This window comes from Leptonychotes weddellii, chromosome 4 (assembly GCF_054177405.1).
Source record: "Leptonychotes weddellii isolate Sample4059 chromosome 4, ASM5417740v2, whole genome shotgun sequence".
NCBI lineage: Eukaryota > Metazoa > Chordata > Mammalia > Carnivora > Phocidae > Leptonychotes > Leptonychotes weddellii.
Genome location: NC_138372.1, coordinates 144,179,885 through 144,193,722, shown reverse-complemented (window position 1 = coordinate 144,193,722; position 13,838 = coordinate 144,179,885). Strand labels below are relative to the sequence as shown.

General features: G+C 34.7%; 1 protein-coding gene across 3 annotated transcripts in view; it reads left to right on the top strand.

Annotated features, from left to right (window-relative positions):
• The first annotated feature begins 58 nt into the window (after positions 1-58).
• Positions 59-13,838, top strand: part of EIF3E (eukaryotic translation initiation factor 3 subunit E) — a 49,991-nt gene continuing 36,211 nt past the window's right edge. For 2 of the 3 annotated variants that reach the window (XM_081816402.1, XM_081816401.1), the window contains exons 1-5: positions 59-207; positions 5,331-5,445; positions 6,878-6,995; positions 9,052-9,094; positions 10,198-10,302. In XM_081816402.1, coding sequence (XP_081672528.1) covers positions 118-207; positions 5,331-5,445; positions 6,878-6,995; positions 9,052-9,094; positions 10,198-10,302 — 471 coding nt within the window. In that variant the 5' untranslated portion in view covers positions 59-117. The remainder of the gene's footprint in view (positions 208-5,330; positions 5,446-6,877; positions 6,996-9,051; positions 9,095-10,197; positions 10,303-13,838) is intronic. The other variant, XM_081816403.1, reaches the window with a different exon arrangement.

Genomic DNA, 13,838 nt, shown 5'->3' with positions numbered 1-13,838 from the left:
ACCCCTTTCCCTTGGCGTGTTTAACCACTGCGCATGAGCAACGTGGACCTGTCTGTTCGTTTGTCGGCGTTATCAATAAAGTTTTAGCGAGTACAGACTCTCTTTTTACTTGGCAAGATGGCGGAGTACGACTTGACTACTCGCATAGCGCACTTTTTGGATCGGCATCTAGTCTTTCCGTTGCTTGAGTTTCTCTCCGTAAAAGAGGTGAGGGGGGCTTTGACCGCGAGGAAGGCGTGGGAGCGCGTGAGGCGCGGGGCAAGGCTGAGAGGCGGTGGCCATAGCCCTAGGCCTGCCACACGTGTGAGGCGGCCGCGAGTTTGGTCCTGAGTTGGGCAGTAAGGATCTGCTGGTAATTTAGCGTCGTCCCAGTTAATTAGCACCGCAGAATTTGGTTGTGACGAGAAGTGAGGTGACAGCAGGCAACTCAGGGGAGAAAGAGGTCTCTGCTTCACTACTGGAGGTGACAGTGCCGGAGGGACTTCCGCGTCAGTTCCTTTCGGAAGTTGACCGACCACTCGCCAGCTTCCCTGTAGGAACGCTTGCTTCTGAAAGCAAATGGGAGTGTTACAGATTTTGGTTTTTCTTTCGGGAACTGTGGGAGGGGTGTGCTTGGCTTTGTGTTTTTGTTTGCCGGATCTTTGGAATAATTTACACTTAAATACCTAGTACTTTAATTTACATGAAGTTGTGAATTCTTCGCAAAGAGTTTTCCTGGTTTTTCGGTAAGTAGCCACTTCCTAGAAGCGTGGCATATTTTGTCGGATGGGGACGGCTTTCCCCCCTCCCCCCCAAAAAAACCTGGACAATTTTTTTTACTTAAAAGTGGTTTTCCGGTGTATACAGACTTCGAGTAAATTCGAACGTTAACATTCATTTAGCTACTCACGATACCTTGAACTAGCCTGTGGTTCTGGTACCTCATTTCAAAACGTCTCAATCCTGAAAGTTTTGAAATATTGGGCTTAGTTATACCTTGAGTTTGTTGGGAGATTGATACATTGTAGTAATTATAAAGTAATGTTACTATGATGAAGGGATTCGATTATTGGCCAGAAAAGTAAATGAATTCTATATCTGAAAGCCGATTACAACGTAAGTCTACTTTAGGGAACTCTAGATTTGGAGAGTAGATTTGTGTGGCTCAACAACAATAAAACAGAAAAGCTCTGCAAATAAACATTAAATTGTTCTGATAACTTTTCAGATCTTCCTGGTAGTTACTGTTCATTAGACAGGTATAATCCTCAAATTTATCTGATCCTTTTCTAAGGACTCTAAAGTTGTGTTGTTAGGGAACAGCAAAGTTTATTTTCAGTAAATTTCAGGAATGTAAAAATAAAGCAATATAAAGCTTTATCATGAGAGGATATGTTTTTTCTTTATTTTTCCTTACGTAGGATGTACTTACACCTATATTTTAGAGCTTGCCTAAAACAGTACATTCTTTTTTTTTCCCTTTCTGGATGTGTGAGGATAATTCACCAAAGATCAAAGAATAGAAAAATGCCATACTTGAAATCCTTTATCAGCTACTTGTAGAAATGCTTCTAAATCAGCCAAAGTTCATATTCTTGTAATGTGTTCTTTACGCTTTTGTTTTACAAGGCAGATAGATAAAAGGAAGGAATATGTGAGTGTAAATTAGTTTTTCATAGGGTAAGACCAAAACCATGAAGGGCAGCTGAGAATCCATGGAAAATAACTGCTCGGTACTTGCCTCTTTGTAGAGAATGTTGGTAAGATGGCTGGAATACACCAAGAGGAAGACAGATGCTGGAGTATTTACTTAGCAGTTACCAAATAGGGCTATCATGGAATTGTGTTAAATCCAGGATAAAACCCAGACATTTCACCGCTGAAAAACTTACCTATCCTTTAGAGGAGATAAAGATCTATAATTACATATGAGGCAAAAAGGAACACATGTCAGAGAAGTACTGGCAGAGTGCTGTCAAAATTGAAGAGATTCTATTGAGTGGGCAAAAAGGACTTTGAGGATAGGTTTTAAGTTGAGTTTTAGATGGTTAGGATAGAGGCAATGATCATGATTCATAAGAGTAACAATTTGATATATTTGTAATATGTTGGATAATGTAAGCTCTATGAGAGCAGGGACTTTGTTTTGTTCTCTGCTGTGTCCTTAGCATGTAAAAGAGAGTCTGGCATAAAGTCTTTTAATGATTATTTAATATCTCTGCACTTCAGAGATGTTTCTTTCTCATCTTAAGTAAGCCTGTCTCATGCGTAAAGTGTTGATACTGCCACCAATCTTGGAAGGCACCTTAACCTTCTGGGACAAAGTGAGTATTCCTGAATATTTTCCATTAGGGGGCTAGCCCATCCTGTGTGAGAGAGGAGTGAGGCAGCCAATTGGGGTTTTGAGGAGCGAGGTAAGGAATGGAAATGGGGACTGAGAAAACTGACCAAAGTGTAAGGATTGGTAAGTGTGGATGGCCCAACTGAGATTGAAAATCATACATTTATAAGAGCTGATGACGTAACTCTCGAAGTGAGAGCAGCAGTGGAAAGTTATTTAAGTAGTGTAGAAATGTTTGGAGTTATGCTTGTAGATATACGTCAGTTAGAGATGGATTGCTGATCAGCAGAAAAAAGCACAGAAGTGACTGAATAGCATTATTACCTGCTTTTGCAACATTTTATAGTCATCCTTAGCCAGAACATAGAAGACAGATGACTTTTTCCAGAAATACTGACACTGAATTGTGTTTGGTTGGAGAAAATGGTTGGAATCAATGATACTACTAATGAGAAAATCTTTGAAATAGCTAAAAATGGCATCTAAACTAATGTGGAAAGTGACAACCAAAAAAGGATGTTATAAAAATTAAAAAGAACAGAGGGTATAATGAAGCATTTTAATGGTAATGGTGAAAGAGATGAATTTAAGTTGAAATCTTAGAGATGAGGTACTAAATGAAAGTTGTGGAAAGTTGAGGGAAATTTTAAGATTCGAGTTTCTTAAGAATTATCAGTATGGATGTTGGATTTGTGGATGATGACAGCAGGAAGAGATGTCAAAGGAATTTTTTTTTTTTTTTTAATTTTTACAGATGTTATTTATTTGACAGAGCAAGAGAGCACAAGTAGGGGGAGCATCAGAGGGAGAGGGAGAAGAGGCTCCCCGCTGAGCAGGGAGTCTATGCGGGGTTCTGTCCTAGAGCCCTGGGATCCGAAGGCAGACACTTAACCGACTGAGCCACCTGGGGGCCCCTAAAAATAATTTTTAACAGATGAACATTTGCAAACATTTTCAATTATAGAACACTAACTTTGTACCTTAATAGTTCCTACCCCCCAAAATTTCATTCTTCTCATTAGTAGATCTCTTTTACAAAAAAGTTTACTCCATTATTTTTTGCTTCAAAAAGGAAAAATTGTGGAAACTCTTATAGTACTTATAAATATTATCCTAGATTTTTTTTTTTTTAAGATTTATTTTAGAGAGAGAGAGAGACAGAGCTTGCAAGAGAGCACACTTGGTGAGGGGGGCAGAGACAGAGGGAGAGAGAGAATCTCAAATGGACTCCCTGCTGAGTGCAGAACCCCCATTTGGGGCTCTATCCCAGGACCCTGAGATAATGACCTGAGCTGAAGCCATGAGTCAGATGCTCAACAGACCACCCGGGCACCCCTAGTTTCCTAGATTTTTGCTTCTTGGCGCAAAAGTCTAGAATATTTACTGTCTGTCCTTTACAGAGTAAGTGTGGTTATAAGGCAGAATTTAGGGAAGGTGATATAAGCAGATACAGATTTAAGAGGCCAGTAAGATCTGATGGCTGAGGAGCAGTGCTTTGAATCTACAATAGATAGAGAAAATACAAATTAAAAGCTTATTAATGGGGTGGCAAGAAGAAGTTGGCATGTTAGGAAGAGATGTTTTCACAAGATTAGGTTTCTATAGGGTACACTGAAAGGAAGCTTTGATTTTTTTTAAGTAAACTTTTTATCAGATATACCATTCATACAGAAAAGTGCCAAATATAAGCACCATTTTTCAAAGTGAAACCACTTGTGTGACCACCATAAAACATTACAAATATCCTAAAAACCTTCCTCTGACCCTTTAGTCACTACTCACACCTCCCAAAGGTAAGCACTAGTCTGATCTAGAATAGTTTCGCCTGGTTTTGATTTTGCGTATATGAAATTAAGCATTGTACTGTTTTTATGACTTCTTTTATTCAACATTGTGACAGTCATCCAAGTTGGTAGGATAACTATAGTTCTTTGATTTGAATGCTGAATGTTAATCTGTTATATATTACAGTTTATCCATTCTAATGTTGATAAACTTGACTATTAAAGTAGTACTACTATGAACATTCTTAGAAATGTCCTTTGAATATATGCACCAAGTTCTTTTGGGTATCAAGGAGCAGAATTACTAGGTCTAAAAGTATTTTTGATTTTAGGAGATAAAAACAGTTTTCCAAAGCAGTTGTACCTCTGCCAGAAGAGTTAAGTGTTCAGTTACTCTAAATCTACACCAGTACTGGTATTGCCATTTTTTTGTTTTTGTTTTTTTAATGTGGCTTTAATTTTCATTTTCTGTATGATTAATGAAGTTGAGATATTTGGTGTTTGTTGGCCATTTGGTTATACTCTGGTAAAGTGGCTATTAAAATTTTTTAGCCATTTTCAGTCCTCTATTTTCTTACTTTTTTGTAGGAGTTTGGAAGATTCAGTTTTGATCATGGCTGTACCATTTCATCACCTTCATCTTTTCACAGGCATTTAAATGTGGAATCTTCCTGCATTTCTCTTTCCTTGACAAAATAAAACTTAGTATGCAAATCTTTTGCTGAAACTTTATCTTGATGACTACTTATTTAAAAAAATTTTTTAAATTTTGGTTTCTGTCTCCTTGAATACTGTTGTGTAGGATCCTTACATACTACTCATTGCCCTAAACTTCAAGTTTATGTGAGTTTGCTGGTGTATCTATTTGGTCCTTGTCCTGTGGGTTAAATTGTTTCTTAAGTCCTTGCAAAAACCTATGACATGGTTGACTTAGAGAATAGGTGCTAGTTCTGTTCTAATGGTGTGGATGGGGAAGGATTATAAAGAAAGGATTCAAATGATTTAGTGAAAAAATATGTGGGGGTAGATAAAAGGCTACCTCAAGGAGAGATGAGTAGGTATCATGTGGATGTGAGATAGAAGATACAAATTTTGAGTTGATTTCTAATCACCTGGTGTGGTAAGGAAACAACTATATGTGCTTGTCAGTAGAGTTGGTGTGGCTGTTTATCATTTTATTTGGGGGAACTTCAACATATTCATTAGAAAGTAATTTTCTCTTGCAGATATATAATGAAAAAGAATTATTACAAGGGAAATTGGATCTACTTAGTGATACCAACATGGTAGACTTTGCTATGGATGTATACAAAAACCTTTATTCTGATGATATTCCACATGGTAAGTTTTGTCAGCTTCTCTCATGAACTGAATATGTGTGTGTGTTAAAGTTTTGTGATTTATAAAAGAGCTTTAGTCAAAAGTCTTTAATAACTATTTGAATGGTTTAAAAGTTTTCTGGATGAAAGGTAATATGAAGGTTACATGTCATCTAAAGTATATTTTCTCATCACAGAAGGTGTGATACTACTTTAAAACATGATTTTCAAATATGTTCAGTTCATAGTATGTTTCATCAAAATTGTGCTTATGAATCAGATTGTCTCCTTAGAATGATCTGAGAATGTTGCTGTTTTTGGTCTGCTAACTTTTTGAGTTAGCATCTGTGTGCCTTAGAGACTTCTTTTCATCTTGAAGCATCTGGGAATAGCCAGGGTTCTCAAAAGTATTGTCCCCAGTACCAGCATCATCAGTTCACCTGGGAGAGCTTGTTAGAAATGCAAATTTTGGGGTCATACCCCAGATCTACTTAATCAGAAAGTGTTGGCTGAGGCCCAGCACTTAAATTGGAGAACTACCGTGGTATGGTGTTTTCCACATTCTTGTTTTCTGTGGTCATTGATGTTCCTTTAAAAAAAAAAAGGTTTTCCCATAAGTTTGAAAAATATTTCTCTTATGAACCTGGTATTTTAAAAAATTCTAAGAATGCTTTCAGTAGAGAAGTATAATTTACTTTGTTTAAATTGACATTTTCCAAAATTTGATCACAGATACCCTTTTATGTTTGAGAAACATTGTTGTAGTAATACTTTTTAATGTATAACACATTATTACACTAAACATAATCACCTTTTTAAATTACAGTAAATGACAGTAGCTCTTTAAATTTTAGTTTGTGATGAAAAAGTTAACTGTTTCTTAGTGAAAGTTTAAAACATGCCTGCAGTGTAGGTTATCTGCAAGTTTTCTCTTAACTCTTCATAATGCGGTAAAAGGAAACTAGAACTGGGTTTGAGAGATTACAGAATTAGATTTATAGTGAAAAGAGAGATTACTGACTGGATTTAAATTCCATTTAACCTAATTGAAAATCTATAGTAATATGTAAACCCTCTCAGTCTCTGTTGAGAAACTCTGGGATAATATTCACCTGAGAAAATCCAATGAGAACAAATATAAAAACAATAGGAGCGAAGTCTCTGAAATGTGGAATTAGGTAATTGTTTCTCAGCAGCCATCCCTCCCTCCAGCTGTATCTGTATTTTCCTCAGTTTTCTTTAAGAGTAAGAAGATTCCCTCTTTATGTGCCTTTGCACTGCTAGAAAGTAAAAAATGGATCTGTGAGACATTGAATTGGTGGTTCCTGGCATATGAATATATTGGGGGTAAATAAATTTATGAATAATTTAAATAAATTGAAAAATTTCCAGAGACATCCTCATGGTGAGCAGTATAGTTTAACATTAGAGTACTCCTTTGCATTTTTAATTAGCTTTGAGAGAAAAAAGAACCACAGTTGTTGCACAACTGAAACAGCTTCAGGCAGAAACAGAACCAATTGTGAAGATGTTTGAAGATCCAGAAACTACAAGGCAGATGCAGTCAACCAGGTAACCTCCCTTAATTTGAATTCTGAAAATTCTTTTCTGGATTAAGACTACTGTTAATTCAAATTTTATCTAATATCCCATCATAAAAGTTCATGGCTTAATTGATTACTTTACCTATTTATTTTCATTTGTCCTTATGGTGTAGGGACCAGGAATTCCTAAATAAATATTAATCCTAATTTTATTTTTAACTTCTTTATCAGTTATCCAAATCTGATTATGCTGGAGCAGTTTTGCCTTCTTCCTCTCTTCCCAGTGGACATTGGCAATGTCTGGTGACATTTTTAGTTATCACAATTGAAGGGGTACGACTAGCACCTAGCAAGGAGAGGCCAGGGATGCTGCTAGCCATCCTGCAATGCATCAGACAGTACCCTACCCCCTCCACAAAGAATATCCAACCCAAAAGTGTCAGTAGTACTGAGGTTGACGTACCTGTGCCTGGGCAGTACCAAGAGGGAAACCTGAGCTCACTTTATCACTTGGCTGCATTCTCTTGTATCCTTCTAACCTCATTGCCCAGCCCAAAAAGGGAGGGTAGTGTAGAGCTGATAAGGTTCTTTTATTCTTAATTTCCTCTTAACTAGAAATAAACTTATTGCTTGGTTTCCAAAGAATGCATGGTGCCTCATTCTGACTTAATGTATATCATTAATTGAAACCCTTTGGGTTATTAGAAATTCTTTAAGACAAAATCTACTAAAATTGAATATTGCCATTGTGGTAGATCTTAGCTGCCAGTGTATTTACTAGAGACATTGCTGAAGATTTTGCCGTGTTGTGGCTTTAGTTCATACAATATGTGACCAGAACAAATTTTTAGAGAGATTCGCTCCAAATTTTCATTTGTGATTTGGGGAAGTGTTAACCAGATAATTTTAAGCAAAACAGCAAATACTACACGATTACTATACCATTATAATGTAACCTGCTACATTACTAACTTCACCATGTTATATCTATCTGTGTATATACAGATAGATATATACATATATGCACAGATAGCTATATCTTACAAAGCAGTCATATATAGCTATGTGTGTGCGTGCACGCGCACTATACTACTTATTACACAGAATAGAATATAATGACTTAGACCTGCAGGTCACATGTAAGTGCACCCAAAGGAACAGCTGAAATAATCTAGCTGTTAGGGTACAACAGAAAATTTAGAATTTAAATTCTAAATTTAGTCTAGTTACTTAAATACTAGAAATTAATGTGATTAGGATATGAATCAAGATGAATATAGATTTATTCACCAATTATTAGAAAGAGAAGACTCCTTGCAGTTTAATAGGCATAGCATTGAGATAAATGAAAGGATGGAATTGTGTTTTAAAAATTTGCAAAGGAATAACCTCTTCCTGCCAATTCCTGTTTTTAAATTTCATTGAATGTATAACATTTTACTTCTCATACTTTCCCAGAAACACCCAGTCAACCAAAGGATAGTGATTATGTACCTGAAAGATACAAGGAGTGTAACACAAAGTTATTCACTGTGATCCACACTTGTTTTTTTTTGAAATCTTGTTAAAATTTCCTGCATATTTCATATTCACTATTATAATATACCCATGTTAATGTTGGTGATGATATATTCCCTCCCCATTAAATCTTCAAGTAAAATTATGCTCTGGAAAAACATGCCACAGCATTCCCTCTGTGATAAGCATAAGAAAATGTTTTCTTTTTTGAAAATGCCCAGTAAGTGGGCCACTGTGCCCATCTATCACTTGTTCCTTGGTGTCTTTGTTATCATTTTGTCTTTTACCAGCCTGGCAACGTCTTAGTTACGCAAAGCCAATTTAAGAAAAGTTCAGCTGGGTTGACACTGATATGGGTAATAATTATATATGGTGTGTGGCATAGAAATGTAAGTTAAGCATAATTGATTAATTTTGTACTGTTCTGTTTATTCTGGAAGTCCTATTTCTACTGTTTAAGTATTAAGATATTTAAATGGCTTTATGTGGGTAATAGGATGAACATTGGTTATGCTTATTTTGTTTTCTATGACCTATAAAAACAATAATTTTTGTTTCTAATTAAGAGATGGTCGGATGCTGTTTGACTACCTGGCAGACAAGCATGGTGTAAGTGGTATTTTAAAAATTTTCTTTAGTTGTCCTGTTTTAATAAGGCTAATTAAAGAATAGTGCTGCATAGATAGGTTTGAGGCTTGGCAAGATTATAATTTCTAGATTAATTTATTAAATATAAGACCTAGTATGTTTTTGAAACTTCAGTTTTTAGAAATTGATGCTGATGGGAAAATGAGGTGCTTATACTTTAGATCATAGAAATTTTCAAAACTTTTTATTTTTTTAGAATAATCAAGTAATGGGTACCATTTTATATTTCTGATGGATTAACAAAGATAGAACTAAATTTGAATTAGAAATGTTTTGAGCAGTAGAATTAAGTAATACTTTGGCTGCCTTGTGGAATATAGTAGTTCTTGACATTATCAAGGTCTTCATAAATCCCCCATAAAGGAATTTTATCGTAGACTTACGTAGTCGTCTCCCAGTCTCATTTTCCCTTGTGTTAACTTAAAGTGTGAGGATTTGCATGTAATTAATTCTTTACTTGCATTCAAGTTTCTTCTCTCATTTAACAACTGTAACAAGAGGTATGCTGACCACTGTGCAGATTATTCTTTCTGGTTTCCAAATAGAATGTTTGGTATATTTAATAATGTTCTAGTTCGTAGCCCTTCTCTTACATTACTTTCACTTTCCTTGCATTGCTAACTTTAAAAGTTGCTGTAATTTGGGGGCCAGTTTTCACAGAGAACTGAAATTTACTGTGCATGTTATTTGTACAGAATCACAAACGTTATAGGAATTCATGTGTTTGGTAGTTGTCTAAGCTTAGTCACTAACTGAGAGACTCACACCTCAGACCTTTCCCTGCAATTCAAATTCTCACTGCAACAAATTAGGTATTGTTACAATTCATAACTCTTTGAGACCAGAATTATGAATGAAAAATCTACCAATTGCTAATGTATGTTTTAAGAGTCATATGTTTCTGATCATGGTTTTTGTTTTATTTTGTTTTTTTTGTGACACTTGGGGTACACTGAGAGAATTGACGCGTCTGGGGACATTTAAAGGAGTAAATGGTTTGAATTTTAAAACTCAAAAGTTAAAAACAGAACTGATGCTTTTTTTTTTTTTTTTTTTTTTTTTAGTTTAGGCAGGAATATTTAGATACACTCTATAGGTATGCAAAATTTCAATATGAATGTGGGAATTACTCTGGAGCCGCAGAATATCTTTACTTCTTTAGAGTGTTGGTGAGTAAATTTTTTTTTCTTCTCTCAGACTTTGTGGGATTCCCTTGGTTTGTCAAAACATATCTATAGATTTGATTCTGTACATAAATTTTCAAGAATCCTTGGTGAAAGGAGAAAAACTTTCTCAACAAAGAACAAATAGAAATAGGAAAGCTTATATCAGGACCTCAAAATTTGGAGGGAGATTTAACTTTCCTTGAAATCCAAAAGTAGGACCCGTTAATTTGTTATTTTATGTATAATTAAATGATAAGCATTAGCAGAATTCTATCATGTAATCAATTTGTTATATTACTGTGTAGCACAGTGAGCAGGACATTGTGGATGCTTAAATATTTATTGAACAAATCCATTATTCCTAATTTTAATTAAATATCTTATGCTATATATATCCCTTGAGTTTGTTTCAAACAATTAAGGAGTTCTAATGATATTTGAAAAAAAAATTATGCCTTAATAGTAATTTTTTTCCATTTACTTCTACCTTAGCTATTAGAAAATAAAACTCAATGATTTTTTTTTAATAATGTAGGAGGAAGGTGAATTTAAATTGTACTATTAGAGCAAATTTCTAACCATAAAGAGCCCTGTTGTTATTTTCATTTGCCTATTGACAAGTTCCTAGATTCAGTGCTTTTTCTGGGAAAAAGGAAAATTGCATGAAGCCAAAGAAAAAAATAAGGCTTTCAAATGAAAAGATTTTTTTCTCATTCTGTCTTCTGTGTAGGTAATTGTATTAATGCCTTCTAGAGTTATCAAAATGCCCTTGTTTTAACGAACTTCTCATTTGAGAAATTATAATTTGTTACTCACTTTGGGTTAGTAAGCAAGTACCTAAGTCTCTGATTTCTCTAGTTAATCCTAGATGTTGGGAAATGACCTCTTAAGACAGGGACTTCTTGTTTTCTAACCTTGGAAGAGTCTGTTTCTTCTGTCTCTACTTTCTGGTGCCTTTATTCTTTTAGCTCCATATGCCTGCCACAAAGAAAAGACTTATGGCTGCTATCTTTGGTTGTTTTCTAGGAAATTAAATTTTTCTTTTTGGGGGAGCAAGGAAGGGGAAGAGATTGGTGTTTTATTAATACAGCTAATTTCTACACTTAAAAAGTACTTAGAGAGCTTCGTTTTTTAAAGCTACCATCCTTCCTTCAAAAGGAAATAAAGATTTTCAGTTTATTTCAAAGTTTGATTTGAAAAAAATTTATTTTTCTCTTATTCCCATTTGTGAATATTCTTAATTTATAGATTAGCTTGGTTAGCTTGCAAGTGCATTGAAGGTAATCAGTGATTCTAAACTTGTAGTGCTTATCATAAAATTCCATCAGTTTTACTTTGAATATTACGAAGGATTTAGGAGAGCAAAAGTTGATTACTTTGGAAATGTAAACAGCTTAAACCAGGATTGTAAAATCAGAAGCCTGATATGATTACAGGTACATGAAAAGAGTTGGTTATTCATATCATTTGTTAATGCTGGGAGTGAATTTTGAGAATGAAGATTTAGTGTCATGTTAGAGTTCTAGCACAGTAAATTTATTGTTGCTGGTCAGTGAGTGAATGTGCCATTTTGCTAAGACATGGAAACTTAAGGTAACTGCTGGAAATCCAGATACTGAAACTCTTCTAGCATATCCACCCTTGAAAGCAGGTTGGTATGAAGAGCCAACTGTAATGACATGGACTTGAGCCAGAGTAGTACGCATGAACCTTTGGGGGATTAAAAAACTTGCTCTGCTGCTACAAAAAGCTTTTATCCTAACAAATATAACATATCCTTGTTTTAACAGCATATTACATTTATGTAGTGTGGTTTTATAATTAGTCTGAAAATTTCTACAAATGATAGGTATATATACTTAAAGGTTTGTGAAGTTTTTGTGTTTCCTTTTTTTTTTTTTTTTAAATGTGAAGATCCTGGTTTGTTCCCTAACTTAAAAAAAAAAAAAAAATCTCATTTTTAAGCTTTTGCATTGCCTAACAGGTCTTGTGTTGGAATTCAAATGGCATTTGGTTAGGTGATTGATTACCATGATTTGAACACAAAAATCAACGTTTTACATTAAGAGTAGTCAAAATATAGTGATGGGATAGTGCTTAGAAATTATGTGAAATTTATTTTAAATTTATGTCCCATCTGTGTGACAGAACATTTGAGTAGCTGGGAGTTGGCATATTGATAGGAGCTAACCAAGCTAAGTTTAAAACAACGGATAATTTTACTTAGCTTTTTCTTTTGTTTAGATAGGCACTACTATAAAATCTATGTATTTGTTCAAAATCTTGTTAATAGCAAAGATTAAAAATCCTGGATTGGATTTGGGATGAAAAATATCAGTGTTTTACATATTAGTTATTTACTTTTATTTTTTTGTAATAGCCTTTTTTCATTTCTAAATTCTTGTCGGGTGGTTGGTTATTCTTTTAAATCTATAGTTAGGGAAACATAAGCTATGAAAGAACCATTGTAACTATGATCTGAGATTAGAATTTGACTCTCCAGGTGACCTATTGTAGGTCAGTTTTGTGTAAATTAAAGCTGTGTGACCCCAGAATCTACCTTTATTTTTAAAAAATGTGATGGCTTTTTAGAATACATCAAGGAATATTTACATGCATCCTATTTGGTTGTGTTCTAAGAAATGCATTAATTTGGAATGAAATGGTGGAGGAGAATTGGCAGGAATTTTTGAAAATTTTTGTTTTAAAAGTTACAAAAATAAATAAAAGGAATTAACACTGTATTTTAATTAGTTTGTTAAAATTTGCATTCTCTGTCCTTTTGATCTGACTTGAAAATATAACCCCTCCCCTTATCCAGCAGCTACTTGAAATAAAGGTGATTTTAAGATGCTAGAACTGTTGGTGATCATATTTTAGTAGCGTGATTTTTGTTGTTGTTTTCATTCAGAATTTAAAATTGATCGCCTTAAGTACATGCCATTTGATTTAAAGGTACTTCTCCTTGACTCAAGAAAGCTTAAGTAATGATGACTTTTGGAAGCTTTGGGAACTTGGCTGAAGTTTTGGGTCTGATGTGCCCTGTTTGGTAATGTTGGTTATGTAAAAGATGTCTCATATTGATTTTCAGATGCATAATTTATCACATTTTAAAATCAAACTGGGATGTGTCTTGAATTGGTTGTGGTTTTAGAAACATGAATAAAAAAACTTCTAGGGATGCCTGGGTGGCTCAGTTGGTTAAGTGTCTGCCTTCGGCTTAGGTCATGATGCCAGGGTCCTGGGATCAAGCCCCGCATCTGGTTCTCTGCTTCTCCCATTTCCTCTGCCTGCTGCTCTGCCTACTTGTGTTGTCAAATAAATAAAATCTTAAAAAAAAGTCTAGTTTTTTCTATTACAAAAAAAATTGCCACGAATATTCAAATACAACTCTTTTTTTGTGGACATATATTGTAACAATAAGAACCAGTGGTTTCATGGATATGTTTCAAAATTTAGTTTACGAATTTAGTGTTTGTTAGAGTTTGCTTAATGTTATTGAGGACGTGAGAGTTAATTACTACCGTCAAAGTCCTTAA